This window comes from Carassius carassius, chromosome 43 (assembly GCF_963082965.1).
Source record: "Carassius carassius chromosome 43, fCarCar2.1, whole genome shotgun sequence".
In the NCBI taxonomy this organism is placed as follows: domain Eukaryota; kingdom Metazoa; phylum Chordata; class Actinopteri; order Cypriniformes; family Cyprinidae; genus Carassius; species Carassius carassius.
The window spans coordinates 7,720,530-7,741,858 of record NC_081797.1 but is presented as its reverse complement, the minus strand read 5'-3'; the positions used below and the strand labels follow the sequence as shown (position 1 = coordinate 7,741,858).

At 36.3% G+C, this 21,329-nt stretch overlaps 1 protein-coding gene across 1 annotated transcript in view; it reads left to right on the top strand.

The window, feature by feature from the left end:
* Positions 1-21,329, top strand: part of LOC132125157 (NT-3 growth factor receptor-like) — a 239,498-nt gene that overhangs the window by 178,987 nt on the left and 39,182 nt on the right. The window contains exon 12 of the mRNA XM_059536416.1: positions 3,385-3,573. Coding sequence (XP_059392399.1) covers positions 3,385-3,573 — 189 coding nt within the window. The remainder of the gene's footprint in view (positions 1-3,384; positions 3,574-21,329) is intronic.

The window sequence follows — 21,329 nt, the reverse complement described above, 5'->3', positions numbered from 1 at the left end:
CCAAAGAGAAGATGACAAGAGGAGGTTGTCCTGTAGAAAAGGGATGACTCCCTACCCATTTTCTGTTCCGGCTGCTTTAACAAATTGTTTCCTGCATTTTATTGATAGAGTTCCTAACTTAAAATGCCAAAAGGCAACAGTGAGTGAATGCGATCTTCAATTCACCATGCCAGCTGTATAATAGGATTTCAAAAGTGCCATTTGATATGCTTTATGTATTTATTTCGAAGCGCATTAACAGCGGCGTCTGACCTTGTGCATCTATAAGTATAACCTGAAGATATTGAGGAGGAATTTTAAGGAGTTCTGTTACTCTCAAAATTAAAACGTAGCATTTTCAATGCAACTTTAACCAAAACGGAGCTAATTAAACCACTTTTAATTATGTGGATAAAATTAAGAAATGTTTGGATGACTTGCAACTTGTAACTTAAGACCTGCAACTTAAGATCTGCAACTTAACATTTATATTTTAGACAGTGTATAATAATATAATTTATGCACCTTCAAGTTTTTGTTAAATTGAGTTTTTGAGTTATATAATTATTATACTATATAAATGATTATCATATGACTATTAGGGTGATGTTTTAAAGAATAGGGGCAATTATGTGTACTTTTTCACCTTGCTAAGACTCCTTTTAGTATTTACGAAAATTATTTAAATGGTCCTTTTGGGACTTTAAGACTTTACAATTAAGGAAAAGATTTTAGTGACCCAATTAGCTGCAAGGGTTATTTGACACTTAACTGAATGTCTCCTCCTGTCTAAAAGGCTAAATCTAATTAAGACATTTCCCCAAGATTTCCCCTTAAATATGTCACAGCAGACCACTGCTATTGTCTCAAAATAATCTCAGTGTATAAACATGAAAGCGATTGTGGCTGTTCATTACATTAAGATTTCAATTTGAAGTTCACAAAGAGCAGTGCAAAATCTGATAAAGGTCCTTTTCATTTCAACTTTCAGTTCAACTAAATACCAAATTAAACCTTGATGATGACTTTTATGCTTCCTAATGAAAGAATCAGGGTGCGATTTGCCGGGGGGGGGGGGGGGGTGCGTGGGATTTCCCCCTCTCTGGTCAATGTATCCCTGCCTCTGCTGAATTATTTTTATCCCCCCCTCAAAGTGATCAGTGCTACTACACTAGTGGCGAGACGGATCACAAAACGTTTCACGGATCCGTGGTTTGATTAAAGTCAATTTTATTTTAAAATGCGCTACTTTGGCTAGCTCTGCCGCTCAGCCTCTCTGTATTCACCACTCTGCAGACTTGCTTAATGTCCCGCCCATTGTGCTATCTGATTGGTTACACCTCACGAGTAATAGCCTATCAACACTGGCGAGACGGTTGAAGCCGGTCCGCTGGGCAGTGGAGTTGCTAACTTGGCGACTTTGTCGCTAGGTTTAGCGACTTTTTTTTTTCAAAAAATCGACTAGCGACAAATCTATTGACTTTTTGTCCAAACATTATTTAGTCTCTGAGACTCCCTGGTGCTGCTGTACGAGCGCGAGATCTCTCTTTCCCAGCGCGAGCCTCTCTCTGCATCTGCGAGCGAGTGCAGAGAGCAGCAGCATTTTCAGTTAAAAAAAGAAATATATTCTGTTGCTTCTAATTCTATTTTACAAGCAAGTATAGCCGACATCAATCACAGCACAACCACTGACTTTATCGTATGTGTATTTGATTTCATTAGTGCAGATTAATGTTTGAGAGCTGGTTATGGATTCTTAATGGACCGCGTTTCAGTCATTATAATATTCATTCCATTGTCTGACAACAGAAACTTTAAAATGTAGTAACGTTTTTATTGAGAATTAAATTGAATGGCTAAATTAAATTGCAGTATGTGAGCATAGGGAGGCAATACGCACTTACGTCATAAATATGCTAATTAACACATGACGTCATCTAGTTAATGTTCTCATTATTTATTTTTACGAATTAAAATGTTTCAAAACATCCCCCCCTCTGTTTTTTTCACAAATCACACCCTGGAAAGAATCATACAAATTAGTTATGCAGTTGGTACATTTTCATTTTACATATTTTGTTTCCTTGTTAATCCTTCAGTTTGGCTTATTTTACCCCCAGTCTTCCCATCATGATACCTACCAAAAGAGATGCACATATATTTGTAATTCCCAAGGGAATAAACACTCCCAATCCATAGTTTCAGCTTTTTTTTTTTTCATATGAAAGTCCTTGTATCTTTCACACTGAAGCAGCTGAGTGTATCTACAATGTTAAGCTTTCTTTGCGTACTATTATCTCTCTTGGGTCTGTCTGTCCACGTTCTGTTCACACCATTCGGTGACCTTGTGTCAGGACGTCTGACCTTGTGAACTTAATGGCCTTGTGAATCTTCCTAAGAGAATTCTATGGTTAAACTGACTGTCAGGATCAAAAACCTTGAATGACAGCATGACTATTCCTCCATGTTCTCAGCATATTATGTTGTTGAACATTCAAAACAGTCAAATGTTAGCTCACTCAGTCACAGTTTAACAGAAAGGACTTTTTTTTTTCTACCATCCAGTCAGGCCAATAGGTCAAACCTTCACTTGCTCTAGTGAAATTTTCAGTGACCCTGAGGCACAAATGTGAAAAATGCTGTTTTCTTAGAATTGCTTTGAAGAGAAGTTTGAATATTAAGACAGCATCTCAATATTGTCATATACAACATCATTTGTATATATAAATATAAAATATTTTAATTAACAACAGTACTACTAAATATTATTAAATCTACATATAAAATACATTATTTTAATTAACAACAGTACTTCTAAATATTATTAAATTTACATTTTATTTGTATTTTAAATTATTATTACTTTTTTGTTGTTGTTTGTTTGTTTGTTTGCTTGCTGTTTTCAAGATGGATAGATAGATAGACAGACAGACAGACATAGCATCAAACATAGCATCAAACGTATGCCAGAAATGCAGCAATGACTGTATTGGGAAAGCACTGGTTCAGTTGGCTGTCCTGAAAAACTGTCATTTTGGACATCGCGCCATCTTTATTCTCAAGGCCTGTCATTTATTGCCGGCTTGGAGGCCCAAAACTGAATGTGGGTGTTTTGTTGTTGACGCCACTAAATGAGCTGATGACGTGGATTTAGGAAACTTGGGGAGTCAGTGTTTACCATGGCCCAGGGCCACGGCAGCTAAGGCTTCTGGGGTTGAATCAGGCATTTAATGTGTGACCAAATGACAGAGAAGAGCTCAGAGGGCAGTCGCAGCTCTAAGAGATAACATTTATTCTGACAAATGAGCCTGCCCGCTTTTCCCTCTCAGATGTATTATGCTGCATTCATTTTCCATTAAGCAACCAATGTCATTTTGTGTGATGGCTCTCTTTTTCTCTCTGCAGGACCCGTGGCTGTGATCAGTGGTGAAGAAGACTCCGCCAGCCCCCTCCATCACGTCAATCACGGCATCATAACCCCATGTACCCTAGATGCCGGGCCAGACGCTGTGGTAATCGGTATGACTCGTATCCCAGTGATCGAAAACCCACAGTATTTCCGGCATGGGCACAACTGCAACAAGCCTGCAACTTGTGAGTTCCAAATAGGCACAAAGACTGTTTATTCTGATTTGTTTTTTATGTCTAGATTTATTAAGTATGATCATCTGCAATATTTGCCTGCTGGTTATTTATCCTGAAAACATTTAATTTGCATTTGTGTTATCTTGCACTCATAACAAGCCTCCACAAGATTTTCTGATTGCCAGATGTCAAGATTTAAATCTCCCAATCAGAGCTTTCATCTTAAATCAATTCATTTTCTGCCTAGTGCTAAAATGCTATTAATGTTTTCAGTTTGATGATTTTCAGTTCTGTTTCTTGAGTATTCATTATTTGGGACACATACTTTAGAAAAAAAATTGTGTAGAAACTATTTTCACTCTATTATTTGTCTTTTTAATCAGTTTCTAAGAAAAAGCAAAGCACATTGAATTAAACATGATATTTAAATGTTTTTTTTTTATTATTAAATTAAATATAAATTGATTATTAAACAAATTTTATGCTGGTTCAAATCAAATTGAGCTAATGCTTGCTAAATAATTAGATTCATTTACTGAACCACAAGCTATTCATAATGTTGTGTCCAATTGAAAAGAATCAGTGAATCAATTAATCAATCAATTATTTGGTGAAATCAGTAAATTTGTGAATCAGTGAGTCATTTGAGTCATGTGCCAATTAATGAGTAAATGAATTAATAAAATCATGAATCAGAGAATCAATTCGGGCATGAATCATTTAATTAATTCAGTCTATTAATTGGCGAATCAGTACATTTGACAATCAGTGAGTCATTTGAATCTTGTGTCGAATAATGAATCAATGAAGCAATTCAATCATGAATCAGTGATTAAATGTAATCAATAATCATTTATTCAATTAAATCAGTTAATCATGTTGTTCAATTAATCAAATAATTCAAACTTTTCTTTTGTTTTTGAATATATATCGTGCACTGCATACTCACAATTCCCATTCCTACTTGCCAACAGCCATTTTTCGTAATCCGACTTTGTTCCACACAGCAGGTGGCAGACGTTCCCGAGCTCTTCATTGCCCCCTTGAGTAATCTTACAAACAGAACTGATTCAATTAAAGTCTGAAAATTCCTGCCATTTGAAAAGCCTATGAAAGCATACTTATTACAGTGAGTGGCAGCGACATTGACAGTGATTTGTGGAGTTTCTGTCCTTGCCTAAATTTTTACAGTGTACTCAGGGAGTGCGTAAATCTGCTGCCTCCCTTAGCAAGACTCATCATATTTTAGTGCACCTACTGTACTGTCATATTTCCAGAGTAAATTGAACTTGGGTTTAAATTTAGGTCGGCTGCAAATTCCCTCATGTGCCTTACAGATTGAATTCTAGACAAAAGAATATGTATGCTTGAGAAAGAGAAGGTGAAGTGGGAAACAGGGGCGTGAAAAGTCGATAACTTTGTTTAAGAAGAATTTGAGTGGGCTCTCAAAGGGGTCTCAACCACAAAAAGGAAGCAGAATGTTGTTTTGAAATGCTCACTTGAAAAATATAGTTATTAATATAGCGAAAAGCTATTATGTAATAATTTTATTATATATATATATATATATATATATATATATATATATATATATATATATATATATATATATATATATATATATATAATAAAATTATTACATAATAGCTTTTAAATTGAATATATATATATATTCAATTTTTATTATTATATTGTATAAATATTTTTTGAAGAAAAAAATCTTTTTAAATGCACTTTAATAGTTAATTTCCAGTTAAAGTTTAATTTCATCTGTTTTTACCAGGATGAAAAAGAGTTCATATGGTATTTTAGTAACTTGCACCATTCGTAAACCTTCTGATTTACACCTGAGAAAAGGATTCACACTAGTCCTTTTGGGGCGCCGATGGATTTTCTTTTCCACACGGCCTTGATCCGGACTAATCTGTGAATTATCTGTCTTTAGGATTTTACATTATTCCGGGGCTGGCAGAGTGTATTCCCCCAACGCATCCATTCTTTCTGTTCTAGCTTTTCCATGATTTCCAAATTAAGCCAAAATTGGATTCTCAGTGACATGCAGGGAGAAAAATTGTGCTACCTTGTGTTTCTGGGGACCATGTGCTTCTGTTCTGCCTGTTCCCACTCCAATATGGAGACAATCCCAAACTAAGTGAGCTTTGTTAAATCACTTTCTTAATTCTATCGGCCTCTAAAGATGTGATTATGGTTCTCCAGCATCTTTTGAACCCCCCAAAAGTGGCAGAGTATCATCGGTCATATTGATATTGTGCTGCTTTGTTGCCTCATAATCAAATAAATTTGATTTGTCTGTGGGGAGAGACATGAAACTCAGGAGGGATATAATTTTTGAAGCACCTGGAGGCAACCAAGTAGATTAATTTAATTAATCTGAACCAAAGCAATAACAACACAGCTTGCATGAGGTGTCAATGTTGTGTCCCAATCCCAAATTAGTATTTTTTTTTTTACGGAGCCCCAACATCCCAATACATGACATGCAAGAAAAAACAACAAATTGTGTGCACGATTTAGAAATCGAGGGAACGATTTTGTAAATTTTGTGCACAATTTCTAAATTGAGGGAACAAATTAGTAAATCATGCACATGATTTAGCCTACTATTTTTTTTTCCTGCATTGTTCCCTCGATGTACTAAAACGTGCACACGAGTACTATTTCATTCCCTCAATTTGCTAATTTGTTCTGTCGATTTACTAAATCGTTCGCACAATTTACTAATTCGTTCTCTCTTTTTATAAATCATGTGCATGATTTAACAAATCAAGGGGACTAATTAGTAAATCTTGCGCACAATTTAGAAATCGAGGGAACGAATTAGTAAATTGTGCACACGATTTAGCCAACTGTTTTTTTCCCTGCATGCCATGTGCGAGGCTCCGTACTTTTTTCTTTTAGCACTGACATTTTTATGGCAGGTTCTTGTAAATTTGTACATTTCAACAATTATTTTAAAATTAGATATGAAAAAAAGCAACAAAAAAAAGTGATATATATATATATATATATATATATATATATATATATATATGAACTTCGTTAAACGTACTTTGAGCATTGTCAATTTGTCAAAGTTGTTTATAAGCCTTTCCAGGGATCCTAATTTTTCACATTTCAGTGAACTCTGATACCAAAAGGAAAAAGAAACCGAATGGAAAATGACAAAGCCGTAGGCAAACAAAGCCAACATCCGCTGCTCCATGAAACTGATACACAATCAAACAGTGCCTGGTGGCTATGGAGAAGCACATGGATGGGTTGTAAAGCTGCTTGATTTGTCATTTTGTACTTGGAGAGTGGAGGACTTGGAAAAAATGAGATATCAGTGGCAGTATATGATGACTTGGGAGCTAGTGTAGTTTAGTGGGTAAACTGTAAAATGTTGAATTTAAATAATTAATTCCTTGTTCTGAATATTTTGTTGTGGTGGTGTAGTGGTTAAGAAGCTGGTCTGATAACCAAAAGAGTTTGAGTTTAAAAACTACAGCTACAGAAGATTAGAAATGGATTCCACCATCCCTCCATAGTCCATGTATGTATAACTCAGTAAGCCAGAGAAATCATATTAAGTGTGGAAACGCATATATATGTATATAAACACCCACAATTACGCTTTACGAACTGCACAAGTCTTTAATGGCAAAATGACTGATTTATAATCTGCCAGCTTGTGTTTGTGGGTGTTTACAGCAAAGGTTTTGAGAATATGCATGCTAATAGATTAATGGCACAGGGTTCTTTTTTTCATTCTTTTTTATTTCCAGTACCTCTACTTTTTCACATGCAAGGGGCTGAAATGAGCGTGAGTTTAGAATAGAAAAAGCAACTTCATGCTAACTTGAGCATGATTCATTATTAATTAATGACAGCTGTCTTTAGTCAGGCATCAGGCTACAGCTTTTCTGTAGTTTTATGTTATTAAAATAATCATTAAAGTTTTATTTAGAATTTTATTCATATTATAACTAATAATTTTACTAGTGTGTGTATGTGTGTATATATATATAACTACACAACTAAATTCTGCTCCAGGTTAAACTCTCACTATAGTGACACCGTTTGACTACTTGTCAGGTCAACAGGGCTATAAAAGTATTGAGATGTATATATCGATTACAGTTCATACACAGAAAGCTTCATTATTGCAGGCTGACTAAATGAAAGGCCTGTAGCAATGTTGGCCAAACTCTGAGAAAGCAGTGAACCCTTTGTCCAATGGCCATCAATTACACAAGCTTCTTCCCTGTAATCATCTCTCTCAAGACTTCCACCCTGAACCTTCTGGCATTTTAGCAGTGAACTCATTCCACCCCAATTAGCCATTAAATGACCCCACAGAATTTTACAGCACATTTGAAAATACAACCTTCAAGTACTGAATAATATAGTCTTTACATTAGCTAGCAGCAGTTTTTGTCACTTGGCACAAAGATCTCTACTGAGAATTTGGAAATGCATGTGGAACAATGAAACATCTTGAGTTTTAGTTGAACAAACAGACTGCACACACACACACACATACACACACACACGCATACATGCTCAAATGACGTTACTATGCTAAGTGGTCATGAAAACTTTGTAGGGCTGCACAATTTAGTAGGGCTTTGTAGGGCTGCACAATTAAAATTAAATTGCAAAGGCAATAAATTGCAATTAGGCAGAAGCAGCGATTGTCATGCATATCTTTCAGTGAAGCACGGTTCTGTGATCGCAGTACATATCCATCCAAAGGCTTGAGCTTTCTTTTTTTTATTTAAGCTAATAATTTTTGAGAGCATGGCAGTCTCGGTTGAACGTCCACTTCTGAAACCAGACTGGTTGCTGTTGAGGAGGTTGTTCTGTGTGAGAAAGGCAGAAACTTGGTTGAACACAGGTCGTTCGAGTGGTTTTGTAATGAAAGGAAGAAGGAAAACAGTTCTCTAAAAGAGATTGGTTAAGTGTGGGTTTCTTAAGTAGTGGGGTTATACGAGCCTGTAAATGCTGAGGGAAAAACACCAGTGTGAAGGGATGTGTTAATGATGTGAGTGAGTGCAGGTAAAACTGCAGTAGAAATGGCTTGAAGGAGATGCGATGAGATGGAATAGGATAAAGCAGACAAGTAGTAGGATGATTAGAAAGGATGAGATTGGAGACTTCTGCCTCAGAGAGTGAAGAGAAGAGAGTGAACAAGTGTATGTTTGCTGGTTAAATGTGCTTGACAGAATGTGGTGTGGAAAATTGTGCACTGATGGTTTTAATTTTAATTATGGAGAACGTGGCAAAGTTGTCAGCTTTTTAGGGTTGATGAAAGATGGAGGAGGATGAAGTTGCCGATCCTGACTCCCCACCACTTCATTAGACACCTTTAGAGAGAAGTGCATCTTTACGGATCAAGATTATAGCAAAAGAGTTTTTGTTTTTGATTAGTTTTATTTTATTAAGTATAATTTAAAGCTTTATGTAGATATATTTATCATGTCTGGCTCGGGCCGGTAATTCTGATAAGCTGTTGGACACGGGCTGGGCCAGTGTCTCGGGCCAGGGCCAGACAAAGGAGTGAGGAAAATGTTTTATAAAACATGCAAGAGTTAGACAAATTGTTAATTTTGTTATGATATTATGCCCTTTTCGCTGTGGAGATATTAGCAGAGAAGGAACAGAGTAGTGACTGATACATAATAAGCTCAGTTGGATTTTTTTATTTGCGCCATACCCTTTCAGCATCTTCAGAAAGATGTTCGCGGAGAACATCAGAAAGCCAAGGGGCAGAAGGAGTGGTACAGGCTGGTCTGGTAGACAAGAGGCAGACAGTGTCTAAACAAGATGTAAGAGTGGAGCAGAAAGTATCAGTAGCACTGTTAGCATCTAGAAATGCTAATTGTTTAGGGGGAGGAAGCCAAGATGAAACCATAGCAGATAGCCTGGAGGGTGAGTGAGCGTAGGATATGTCGAAAGATGACATGTGGAGGAGTATGTGTTGTGTAAGGAACCATGTTGAGTTTAAGGTGAGGAGGAAGTGATACAAGGAGTGCAGTGGAGTAACCAGCACATGATCAGTGGAGCAGTGTCGTTTGTAAATAAGGTCCAGTTGGTTGAGATCAAAAGAGGCAAGCAGAGTGTGGAAGTCTGCAGCCTGAGGTTTATCGAGTTGGATGTTGAAGTCTCCCAGCATAACTAAGGGAGTACCATCCTCAGGAAAGGTTGAGAGCAGCACATCTTATTCATCCAAGAAGTTACCTTGTGGTCCTTGGGGTCAATAAAAAACTAGAAAAGGGTGGTTAATACTGACTGAATGGGATTCAAAGGGGCTGTTAATACCCAGAGAAGGTAAAAGAATACATTTCCAATCATTAGAAATAAGCAGACCAGTACCTCCACCTCTTCCAGTTAGATGGGGAGTGTGGGAAAATTAGAAATGATTGGAAAGTGCTGCAGGTGTAGCAGTGTTCTTTGGTTTTATCCAGGTCTCTGTCAGGTCCATGAGGTTTAGTCTTGAATGACTAGAAATAGATGTAATGAAACCTGCTTTGTTTACTGCAGACTGACAATTCCAGAGGCCAATAGAAAAAGAAAGTAGTGAATTAGCACACGCAGGCAAGGTGTGCAGGTTGTTAGGATTGCGCTGCCTATAGTGTGTGATACATGGCGTGTATATATTTGTGCGTGTGTGTGTCCTGTGTGTGTATACAGTAGAAATAAATAGTAATAATAATATGTAAGATAATAAATTTGTTTTTATTGATTTAATTAAAAAAAATATTTGAGCATATGACTGTTTATTTAATTTAATTTTATATTATTTAATGTTTTATCCCCCTCCCCCCCCCCCCCTGTCAGGCCAGAAGGAAGGCCTGGAGGCCAGATCGGTAAAGTGGGACATTTATCTCCAGCCATTTAGTCAAAACTGTCAAGCAAAATCCTGTTAAGTATTGACTTCAGTCAGCGGGTGCAAAACTGTGTTAAACCAGCAATGCTGTGATGTTTTCACCAAATTGACATAAGTGAGGTATACGGAAACTCTTTCTTCTGCTTGTTTTCATGAAAGAAGTTCAGAAAGTGAACATTTAACCATAAGAAAGCCAGGAAAGCATTTCATTCTGAAATTGCCGAAGTGTCAGTGTGAAACAGCACTCTTGAGGGCCTTTTAGAAACTTATTTACTTCAAGCAACTGCAATACAAACACAATGTGCTGAAAGATATGTCCTTATTTTCTTTGCCTTTGTGCTCTAGACACAAATAGCATAATAAACTTCTGGCTCACTCACCTTCGGAGGCAAAAGTTTTCCTTATTTATAAATCATGAATTATAAATCATGGTTGACAAAGAATAGTGTCCATCTTAAAAGCAATCCTTTGTTGTTACAGTGGAAATATCATGATGCACCGAAGCAATAGATACAATAACAGCTCTGAGGATGCAACAAAAGCTGCACATAGAGATGAATACAGTCTTATTTTAAGGGCATTGGGAATCATAATATAGCCTTAAATGGATTTCACATTTATGATCTGAAAATGGCTTTAAGATAATATAGCCTGTGTAAGATGATACTTTGAAGACATTTACAACTGTTATTATTATGCAATGAAAGTTAATACAAAAGTAATAAATAAATAAAAAGCATATTACAGTAATTTCTGAGGGATCATGTGACAAGACTGGTATATTATTATTTTATTTTTTTTATCACTGCACTTTATTAATATGTTCCTCTCTGATGTTCCCCTCTTGCCATAAAAGAATCAAACCTGTCTAAAAAAGACTGATGGTCTTCTCTGGTGAACCATAGGGAGCTTTGGCTGACAATAATCGTGCTGATGGTGCGCACCTTGTGGTCGGCCTTCTCCCATTAGCTACAGGTGTAACCACTGCAGGAAATTAATCCTTATTAGTGAACGTTGAAGGGGGTGCAACTCTGGACACTTCTGCTGGCCTAATGACAGATACATATCTGCCCGAGGTCCTATTATTCCTTCAGCCCCGGCTCTGCCTCCTGGCACTCCGGTGCTGGTGGTTTAATGAATCTGTATTTTTATCATCTGTCAGTTTGTATTAGATGATAGCTTTAGATTTCTTGCAGGACATTAACGGAGCGCCTGTTTGGTAATGGGAGCGCACAGTGCAGCAGGAATGATGGAATGCGAGTGTTGAAGGAACAGATTTCCAGTGTGCTAGGCTCTTTTATTTGAGTCAAGGGTAATCATTTTGCATGATGTTTGGAGAGGCCTCGAGTTTTATCTTTTTAACTACTTCCCCGGGCTGCTGTTTTTAGAGACAGTACTGTAGTTATGGCACGCCTGAGTCATCCAGATGGAATCCATTATCTGCACTGATCAATGTATCTCAGACACTAATGCATGTGCTTGTTTTATATATATATATATATATATATATATATATATATATATATATATATATATATATATATATATATATATATATATATATATATATATATATGTATATATATATATATATATATATATATGTATATATATGTATATATATATATATATATATATATATATATATATATATATATATATATATACATAAAGAAAATGTTTTATTCAGTTATTAAATCAGTTATTGAATATACAATTTTTGTTACAGACCTGTATTTTGTGATGTAAAAATAAAAAAACAAATATTATTAATAATAATAGCTGGCAAAGATAATAGATTTTACCTCGCGATATACATATAACCTATATATAACCTGCTATTTCTTTATTTTACATCCTTTTACATTTTTACATTTTACATTTTTTACACGATTACATTTGATATGAATATTACAGTATATATACTTATTTTTTGAATTATTATTATTATGAATCTGTTTTAAAGTGACATTAACCCTCTTAATTAACCCTCTACAAAATAAAGATTATATATATATATATATATATATAGATAGATAGATAGATAGATAGATAGATAGATAGATTTGTTATGTCTTTCTTTCTATCTTTCTTTCTTTTTTAATATTTGTAAAATATTTTAATGTAATTTAATTATTTCATTTCCTTCCTTCCTTCCTTCCTTTTTTATATTTTTAGGAATTATTTTATTATTATTATTGAAATATTTTAATGACTCTAAATTGACTCTAAAGTGTTTTAATAACCATTTATTAGTATTTTATTCTTTTTTTTTACTTTTAAATGTATAATAAAATCAATTAACAAACAATTAACAATTATATTGTAATTACATTGTAACAATTAAAAATTATATAAATTGACAAACTGTAAAATATAACAAGTTGAGAAAGCCCTCTGTTATGAACACTAAAATGCTGATCAAAATCTTTCTAGATGCTGGCAGTGTCCAAAGCTACATCTGTCTGCAGAATTGTTCAATTCAAATGTAAGACTTTTTAAGACCTAAAAGATTTATATAAAAATAAAGACGAATACCATATAGGGCAATGTCTATGGTAAAACATTAAACTGTAAAATGACTGTAAAAACATGATTTAATTCCAGTAGACATCCAGGTTTTCAAAACAGCAAAAATAAATAATTTTATTAAATGATAAACCTCACATTTCAGTTTTTAAACCTTTTTTTAAAGAAATGAGACTAGTCAGAAGTATAAATTATATTAATTTAAAACAGGGTTTTATGAGCAGATGGCAGTAAACAGTAGACAGGCTTATTGAAAAAAAATATTGTAAACAAAGCAGCGCTGCGCTCATGAATGCTCCTTTTTCAGATAAAGTTGAAATGCAAACAAAACTTTTTGAAGACCCTTGGTTCCTTTCAGAAATACATATTAAAAACACCTGTTTCACATTATTGCTTGGATTAGTAATAATGAGTTAAGTATATATATATATCCTATAGCCTATAATGTTGAAAATGTACGAGGAAAGTACTCTGATGAATTACCAGGATAAGCCTATGTGCTGGGGCTTAGCTCCAGAATCCCCTGGACCAATTTAACCCCTGTATATATACTGCTTTAGCAGTTTTTAGTTTTCTATGCTTGTACCGTGTGAGTTAAAGGTATTTTTGATTTATAATTTTAAGACTGTATCACCTGAAAACGGGAAGCCTTTGGAAACCAATTTGAGTCACATCTCTCGCAGTGTTCAAATACTGCTCATCTGTGATACCCAAAAGATGCCTTTTTGTTCTCCGCAGAGCTCACAAGGTGTTTACAGACTTTATGCTGTCGAGAAAATGCAGTTTAAGCATTGGCGTCTGTACCACCTGTCAGAAAGCTCTTTGTCCTGAGGGCTGGCAGGAGGCTTTGAAGGCAGCAGAGTTTCAAATCGCTTAATGATCAGACAAACTATGACAGATGAGATCTTTATAACCATGTCTGAATGAGACGTGAGTCGCCCAGGCCTCTGGATGAGGTCATTGCGGTCCTCCCAGTCTGCCTCACTGCACTATCTCTCACTTTTCATCTTCTCTCTCTTTTCCATCCGCTCTTTTCTTTGGGCCAGGAAGCCATAACAGCATCCCAAATGCCAAATCATCAAGGGAAAGGATACAATGATTAGGACCATCATGGCCATCTAAGCAGCGTCATTTCTCTGTTTAAAAGCCCCTGACTTCAGAGTAATTGATAGGACGGTACCTCCTCGCTCCCTCCCATATCACACCAGCGCTGTCCACTCTAAGATCATGAGTTGGAAATGAATTTGCCCCAGATGCAATCAATATCAAAAGATTGACTTGAATCCGAGCTCTCTTCCCCATCTCCAGATGTCATGCCCCCTTCCTCTCATCCATCTATGTCTTAATCTCTTCCATGCAGGCCCCGGGCGCATGAAATGTTTACACCGACTGGGAGAGTTTGAGGCATTCAGATCATGTGTTAAGATGCATCAGTAATGACACTCTCACTTCTGGATCCAGTTGGCAGCAGTTTTGTTTGTCACACATGATGAATGTTGGATTAAGCTTGGTTAATGTTACCTCAAAGACTAGTCTAGACCATGTCTTCATCCTGATCTTTCATGTTAACAGTCCTAGAAAATTGTGATGCTACAATGTATGTAACTAAAATTGAATAGTCCATTTCCTGCAGTACATTAATAAGTAAATCAAAGTGGTGCCAAAGTTACAACCTCCAAAGACATAAATTACAAAATGTATAGTTTTAAATCTAGATTTTCACACTTGAAAAGCAAAATATAGTATATAAATGGGTAAGATGTGTCAGCCCCTTATTCTAATAAAACTAAGCACAATTTTTGACATTATCATTTAGAAAGAGTCTGTTTATGAGTGAGATTATCAACTGAGACTGATTTGTGAGAAGTGCAGATGTATCGGTTTAGTTGTTGTTTTATAAAGTCGTTTTTATTACAATTAATATATATATATATATATATATATATATATATATATATATATATATATATACAGTACAGACCAAAAGTTTGGACACACCTTCTCAGTTTTCTTTATTTTCATAGTCATGAAGGCATCAAAACTATGAATTAACACATGTGGAATTATATATGGAATTATATACATAACAAAAAAGTGTGAAACAACTGAAAATATGTCATATTCTAGGTTCTTCAAAGTAGCCACCTTTTGCTTTGATTACTGCTTTGCACACTCTTGGCATTCTCTTGATGAGCTTCAAGAGGTAGTCACCTGAAATGGTCTTCCAACAGTCTTGAAGAAGTTCCCCGAGAGATGCTCAACACTTGTTGGCCCTTTTGCCTTCAGTCTGCGGTCCAGCTCACCCCTAAACCATCTCGATTGGGTTCAGGTCTGGTGACTGTGGAGGCCAGGTCATCTGGCGCAGCACCCCATCACTCTCCTTCTTGGTCAAATAGCCCTTGATGCCTTCAGTGTGACTCTACAATTTTCATAGTCATGAAAATAAAGAAAACTCTTTGAATGAGAAGGTGTGTCCAAACTTTTGGTCTGTACTGTATATAAATATGTAATATTTCATGTGTATTTTATTTACATGTGTAATTTATTTATATCAATAATTTCAATGCATTTGTATAATTGAGTATAAATGTATTTATTTTAGTGCTGTCAAAATGAATACGTTAAAGCAGGCGATTATTTCTTTCAGTTTAACTCGTTAAAAATATTTTATGCAATTAACGTAGGGGTGTGGCTAGGGTTGGCCACCCCATTCAAAACTGCCGGTTCTGTCACTTTTTCTCTTGACAAGAAGTGCATTTATTCAGTCGCATAACGTCTTTGTAACAAACGGGCACTGGGACAGAAGGTAAGAGCGTGTTAGTTTATTTGATGTCGAAATGGAGAGTAAGGGAGAAATGCAGAGACAGAGGTGAACTTTTAAGATGGTTCCGGCAGGACATACGTTATGGGGGAATCCAAAGCCGTCGGTGGGGTGACCAGGGGGAACAGACACGTTGCACACACCTCAGTGTTCACACAGGAGGGAAAACTTGGAGGATGGAGCATTGGAGACACACGGGAGAGACGCTGGAGAAACACTGGAGAGACACTGGGATCTAGGAGAGGAATCAATGACAGGTAAGTAGCAAGGTTGGTATAGAGTCGGTACAAGTGGCCTTACAACTGGGTAGGTTCCATTATGCAGCTACGAGATTGGATGGTGAGTGTGACAGAGGTGTGTGCTTTTATGTGGAGGTGAGCTGATGAGAGAATGGTGCACAGGTGACGGTGAATAGAACTGATTGGCTGATTGGTGAACCTGACCGATCTGTGACATCAAACGGGAGGCATTTCAGATGTGCGCTCCATCTTCACTTCAGTGTCAGGTGGGAGTCAAACGAACGTGGAAATGGTACTGTGCTCATAGCATGTGCTGTTCAACTGCACGCACAAAGGGGATGGTGTGCGCTGTTGCCTGTATCATTCATATGAAAGCGCGAATGAAACAAACATCATGCATGCAGTGTCATGGTCAGGAAAGTTGATGTTACCAAAAAGGCTGCATACCACTGTCTCACCAATCTAACACACCTGGTTTAACTAGTCAGCTCATTATTGAGACTTTAAGACCTGAGGTGGGTCAGAAAAGGTAAAGAGATTTGAGAGAGAATACGATGCGTGTCAGATCAGGTTACGTTCAGTATCAGCAGCTCTTAAAGAAATAGCAGCCAAAACAACGTAATAACCCAGCTGCAGTGGTGTCTGTTTATCAAAGAACAAAGAGGAAATCAATAACTTTTATAGCCTTAATGATTAATCTATATTTAATTTAGAATTAAAGTAATTTAGAACTAGAATTAAGACTAATTTAGAATAGTGTTTGATAACAATTTTAATTTCTGTATATTTCTGCTGAAGGGCAAAATAAGGGTAAATATGACATTTATTATAATGGTTTATGTGGAGATTTTTTTAAGCTCACTTAAATTAGAAGTTTTTTTGTAAAGTCTAATAAATGTTAAAATTGATAGCTCTCAATTATACGGTTATGTTGAGTGGCTATAGTCAGTGGTTAAATATTAGGGGGTAAAAACAATTTTATAGAGACATCAGTAGTATTAATATCAGTGATACCGGCCTTCAGTCATAAAAAAGATGCCATTAAACAAATATGAAAAATGTATTGTATTTATGTTTGAACATTAATTTGAAGATTTAATGTGAAATTATTGCAATATAAAATTAAATTTAAAAACTTGAATGTTAAGGGTGATTAAATATTAGAATTTCCAAATAATAGCAATAAATAAATAAGTGCTGTCAATCGATTAAAAAAAATATAATCACACAATTTTTCTGAAATTAATCATGATTAATCACGATTAATTTCAGAAAATTTGTGTGATTATATTTTTTTTTTAATGATTGACAGCACTTATTTATTTATTGCTAATATTTGGAAATTCTGTCAGTATTTTTGCATCCTTATGTTGTTCCAAACTTTTATATCTTACTGACTTCTGCTGAACACACAATTTGATGTTTGAAAAAAGTTGTCATTTATTTATTTATTGGTTATGTTTTTTCTAACGCATTCTCATCCCAAGGCGTCATATATTGACCCTCTTGACATTTCGTCAACATCCTACGCATATGGCACCCTCTAGCGTCAATATGAGACACAGATTATGGGTTAAGGTTAGGGTTAGGGTTAGGGTTAGACCGCTAGGAGGCGCCTTCTGGCCCATTTTTATCTGCTTGTAATATTGACGCTAGAGGGTGCCATGTGCGTAGGATGTTGACGAAATGTCAAAAGGGTCAGTATATGACGCCTTGGGATGAGAACGGTCTGTAACGGGCCCTTATCACAGTGTAATTATACATTTAAGCACTGCAACTGTGTAATTATGCATAATTAGGAACCCCATTGACTTTCACTGAATGGACAAAAGCAATGAAACATATGTGTTCCGCAGAAGAAGGAAATCATACAAATTTGAAATGACATGAGGATGAGTAAATGATGCCAGAATTTTAATCCATTTACTGTACATAAAACATGTCACACTATGAGGGACTGAACCTTCCTAAAACCAAAAAAACCTAAAATTGCCCATGAAAAAATCTGAAAACACTGCTAATGTAAACAACTTAAGTCATGCAATGCGCTCTCTCTCGGGTTGTTTGCCCTGTTGAGCCTGTACCTCACTATAAATGCTAATGCGTCCCCCACCAACTCATTAAAAGACTCTAATTGCAACATAGTGGCGTAACGGTCATTTGCCCAAAATGGATAACCTTCATCACTTCTCCTCATCATCCTTCCCTTTCCCCATCCAATCTCCTATAATATGCTGCATAATAAAATCATTAGACCGCTGCCGTTGCAACCTAATTAATTAACCCAATAAAGCAGTAAATAAAGGCCTAGCTCTTAAGGCAGGCTTGTGACTGACGTGGCTGTTTTGATGCTGTAACTTTTATGCATCGACCTCCGTTGTCTGTCGCCCGAGAGACGATGTACTTAATCACAATTACCTGGGGCGAAACATTGAACGGAATGCGTGCTCTGTGGATTAGCCTGGTTTAGTACACAAATTGGTTTGTATATAAATCTGGTTGAATTAAGTTTGCTGACTTCTGGCCCGGTTTGTTTTCAATAGTAATGCATTCATTATTTTCGGAGACACGACTCAAGCCTTTTCTTCTCTCAAGAGCTCCATGAAAAAAGCCTATCATAGAACCTGGTACACAAATGTACTTTCAGGTACAGGATAATTGAGAGCACTGGGTCTAAATGGCCAGTGTGTGTGCATGTGTGTGTATGCCGTTTACTAGGGCTGTGAATCTTTGGGTAGGCAGCGATTCAATTCACGATTCATAGGTTTTCGATTCGATTCAAGGACGATTTTTGCTAATTTAGAATGATTCAATTCGATTAGATTCACAATTAAATTCGATTTGATTCGATTATAACGATACGATTCTGCATTTTTTAAGTGCATTTACAGGATTATTTAAATGCTTCCCCTAAATTCTTTAAATGCTTAGTCAGAGGGCAAATTACACAGCAGCCTTTATGGTTAGAGAACCATAGGTTAGAAAAAAAAAACAAAAAAAACTTTTGTCCATTGTTAGATGCTAGTTTAATGATGCTATGGCATGACATGGCATACATAAAAATGTATGTAAGCCACAAAAAAAAAACATTATCATTCAATGGAACATATGCTTCAATGGCATATGATTTAGACATTTACAATTATGCTCTGTCCGTGCAATAAAAAACACAGCTTTCGACCGCTTAGGTAACACTGTCGTTAAGATGCAGAGAGCCATTGACAAACTACAGAAAAGTAAAGCTACTTCACTTTAGTATTACTGACCACGAGTCCTAAGAAGAGATCACACATCAATCAGCTGCGTCAGAGATGAAATCCTGTGACAGTCTCTGGCGGTAATAGTATAGTAATAGTATCTATCTATCTATCTATCTATTACAATTAATCAATATTACAGTTTAAAGAGAGAAATTGTAAAAGAGAGAAATACATATAAGATAGATACATTTATTTCTTAATACATTATAATATATGTGCTAAAGTATATATATATATATATATATATATATATATATATATATATATATATATATAGATGATAGATAGATAGATAGATAGATAGATAGATAGATAGATAGATAGATAGATAGATAGATAGATAGATGGATAGATAGATAGAGTATATTTTAACATGTAAGTTGATATAGGCTGTGTTTATGTGTGTGTGTGTGTGTGTGTGTATGTATGTATGTGTGTGTGTTTGTGTAGAATTACTAATAACAATTTAATACTACTATTATTATTAGAAGTAGTAGCTGTAGTAGTAATATATCTCAATTACTTTAAAAAAAAAAAAAAAAAAATACATATAATTGTAAATGATGGATTTCTTTCTTTCTGAAAGAATGTATTTTCTGAAACTAATATTGACATTTCTATAATAAAAGGACCCCTGTTTTTCTGTTGTACTGTCCCCTCTTCTGAAAATGGACAAGTTTTGACAGATTTGAACATTCTGTAGCCACACAATTTCATCCAAATCAATCATTAGGGGACCGTGTTCTCCAGGTCACTCCATCTCAAAGAGCCAAGCTGACATGATGTGCTGTTGACTAACATGTCCCACACTCATTTCATTCCCTTCCCTCAGCGCTGCCTCCAGGTTGCAGACTACTCCAGGCTCCAAATGGAAACATGGGATTTCTGTAAACGAGCAATCATTCGGAGAACAAGCAGCACAGTTCCCTTTCTGTCATTCAATTCAACATTGTGTCGAGGGTACAACACTTGCGGTTGTTCTTGGGTGCCCAAACTCCTCTTACATCTTTGAGAAAAAGGCCAATGAAATTGGGTGTGCAGAATTTGAATGGCTGGCCACACCCCGGACATCTGGGTATAAAAAGGCCTTCATAGCATCTGCTCACTTTTTCGGAACTGAATGTAGCATCTCTCACTAAGACGTTCCGATTATTCACTTCTCGATCGTGAGGCAGGTTGGGCAACGCCATTTGCTAGATTGTATAATCTGTGAATGGAACCAGTCCTAAACATCAGTTCTTCGACTCAGGAGACCACTCACCCCTTGGGTGGTTATGCGCTTATTCCTTCCATCTGCGGTTCCTTTCATGAACCTGGACTACCCCTTCCATCACATAAGCACTTTATTTAGTGAAGTTTGATTTTAGAACTCATTATGAGGTAGGTTCCCTCGAGTGAACTCTTGTATTGGGTTAGTGCTCCAAATATAGCAGCTCCTCTTGATGCCCCAGGTGTGTATTCTCCTTTGTATTGCCCTTGAGGCTCAGTGTCCCCCTAGACAGACATTCTTTCGATAGGTTCTGGGTTTTGGTAGATCTCCCCTTGCGTGAAGCCCACCTCAGTACTTTCCCTATGTGGTACTTCCTCTGTAAGTCCATAGGTGGATCTTCACATGTTACCTTCCCATCACGTAGGGTGTGATCTACGTAGTGCCTTTTTCCCCTGGGGGAAATTGTAACTGTCCCAACGTTACTACCAAGATTTTTTTAGCTGTTTATAATGGTGAGTATTATTATGGAAAAAGGCTCTGGCTGAGGGGACCTCGGCCTCTATCGCGATTCTCTTGGATGCTGGAAAGTGAGGTCTTAAGTTTTGGCTGTCGGAGGGTTCCGAGGAGAGGTGCATTTGGTTGTGACATGCTGACTTGTCAACATCTGTGCCCCAGTTGACTTGTGACGCAGTTCAGCAGTTGTGGCCTTTAGTATTGGGAACCCTAGTGTCGTACACTCGACACAACATCGAAGTGAATGACAGAAAGGGAAAATCTTGGTTACATATGGTAACCCTCGTTCCATGCCACAACTCCA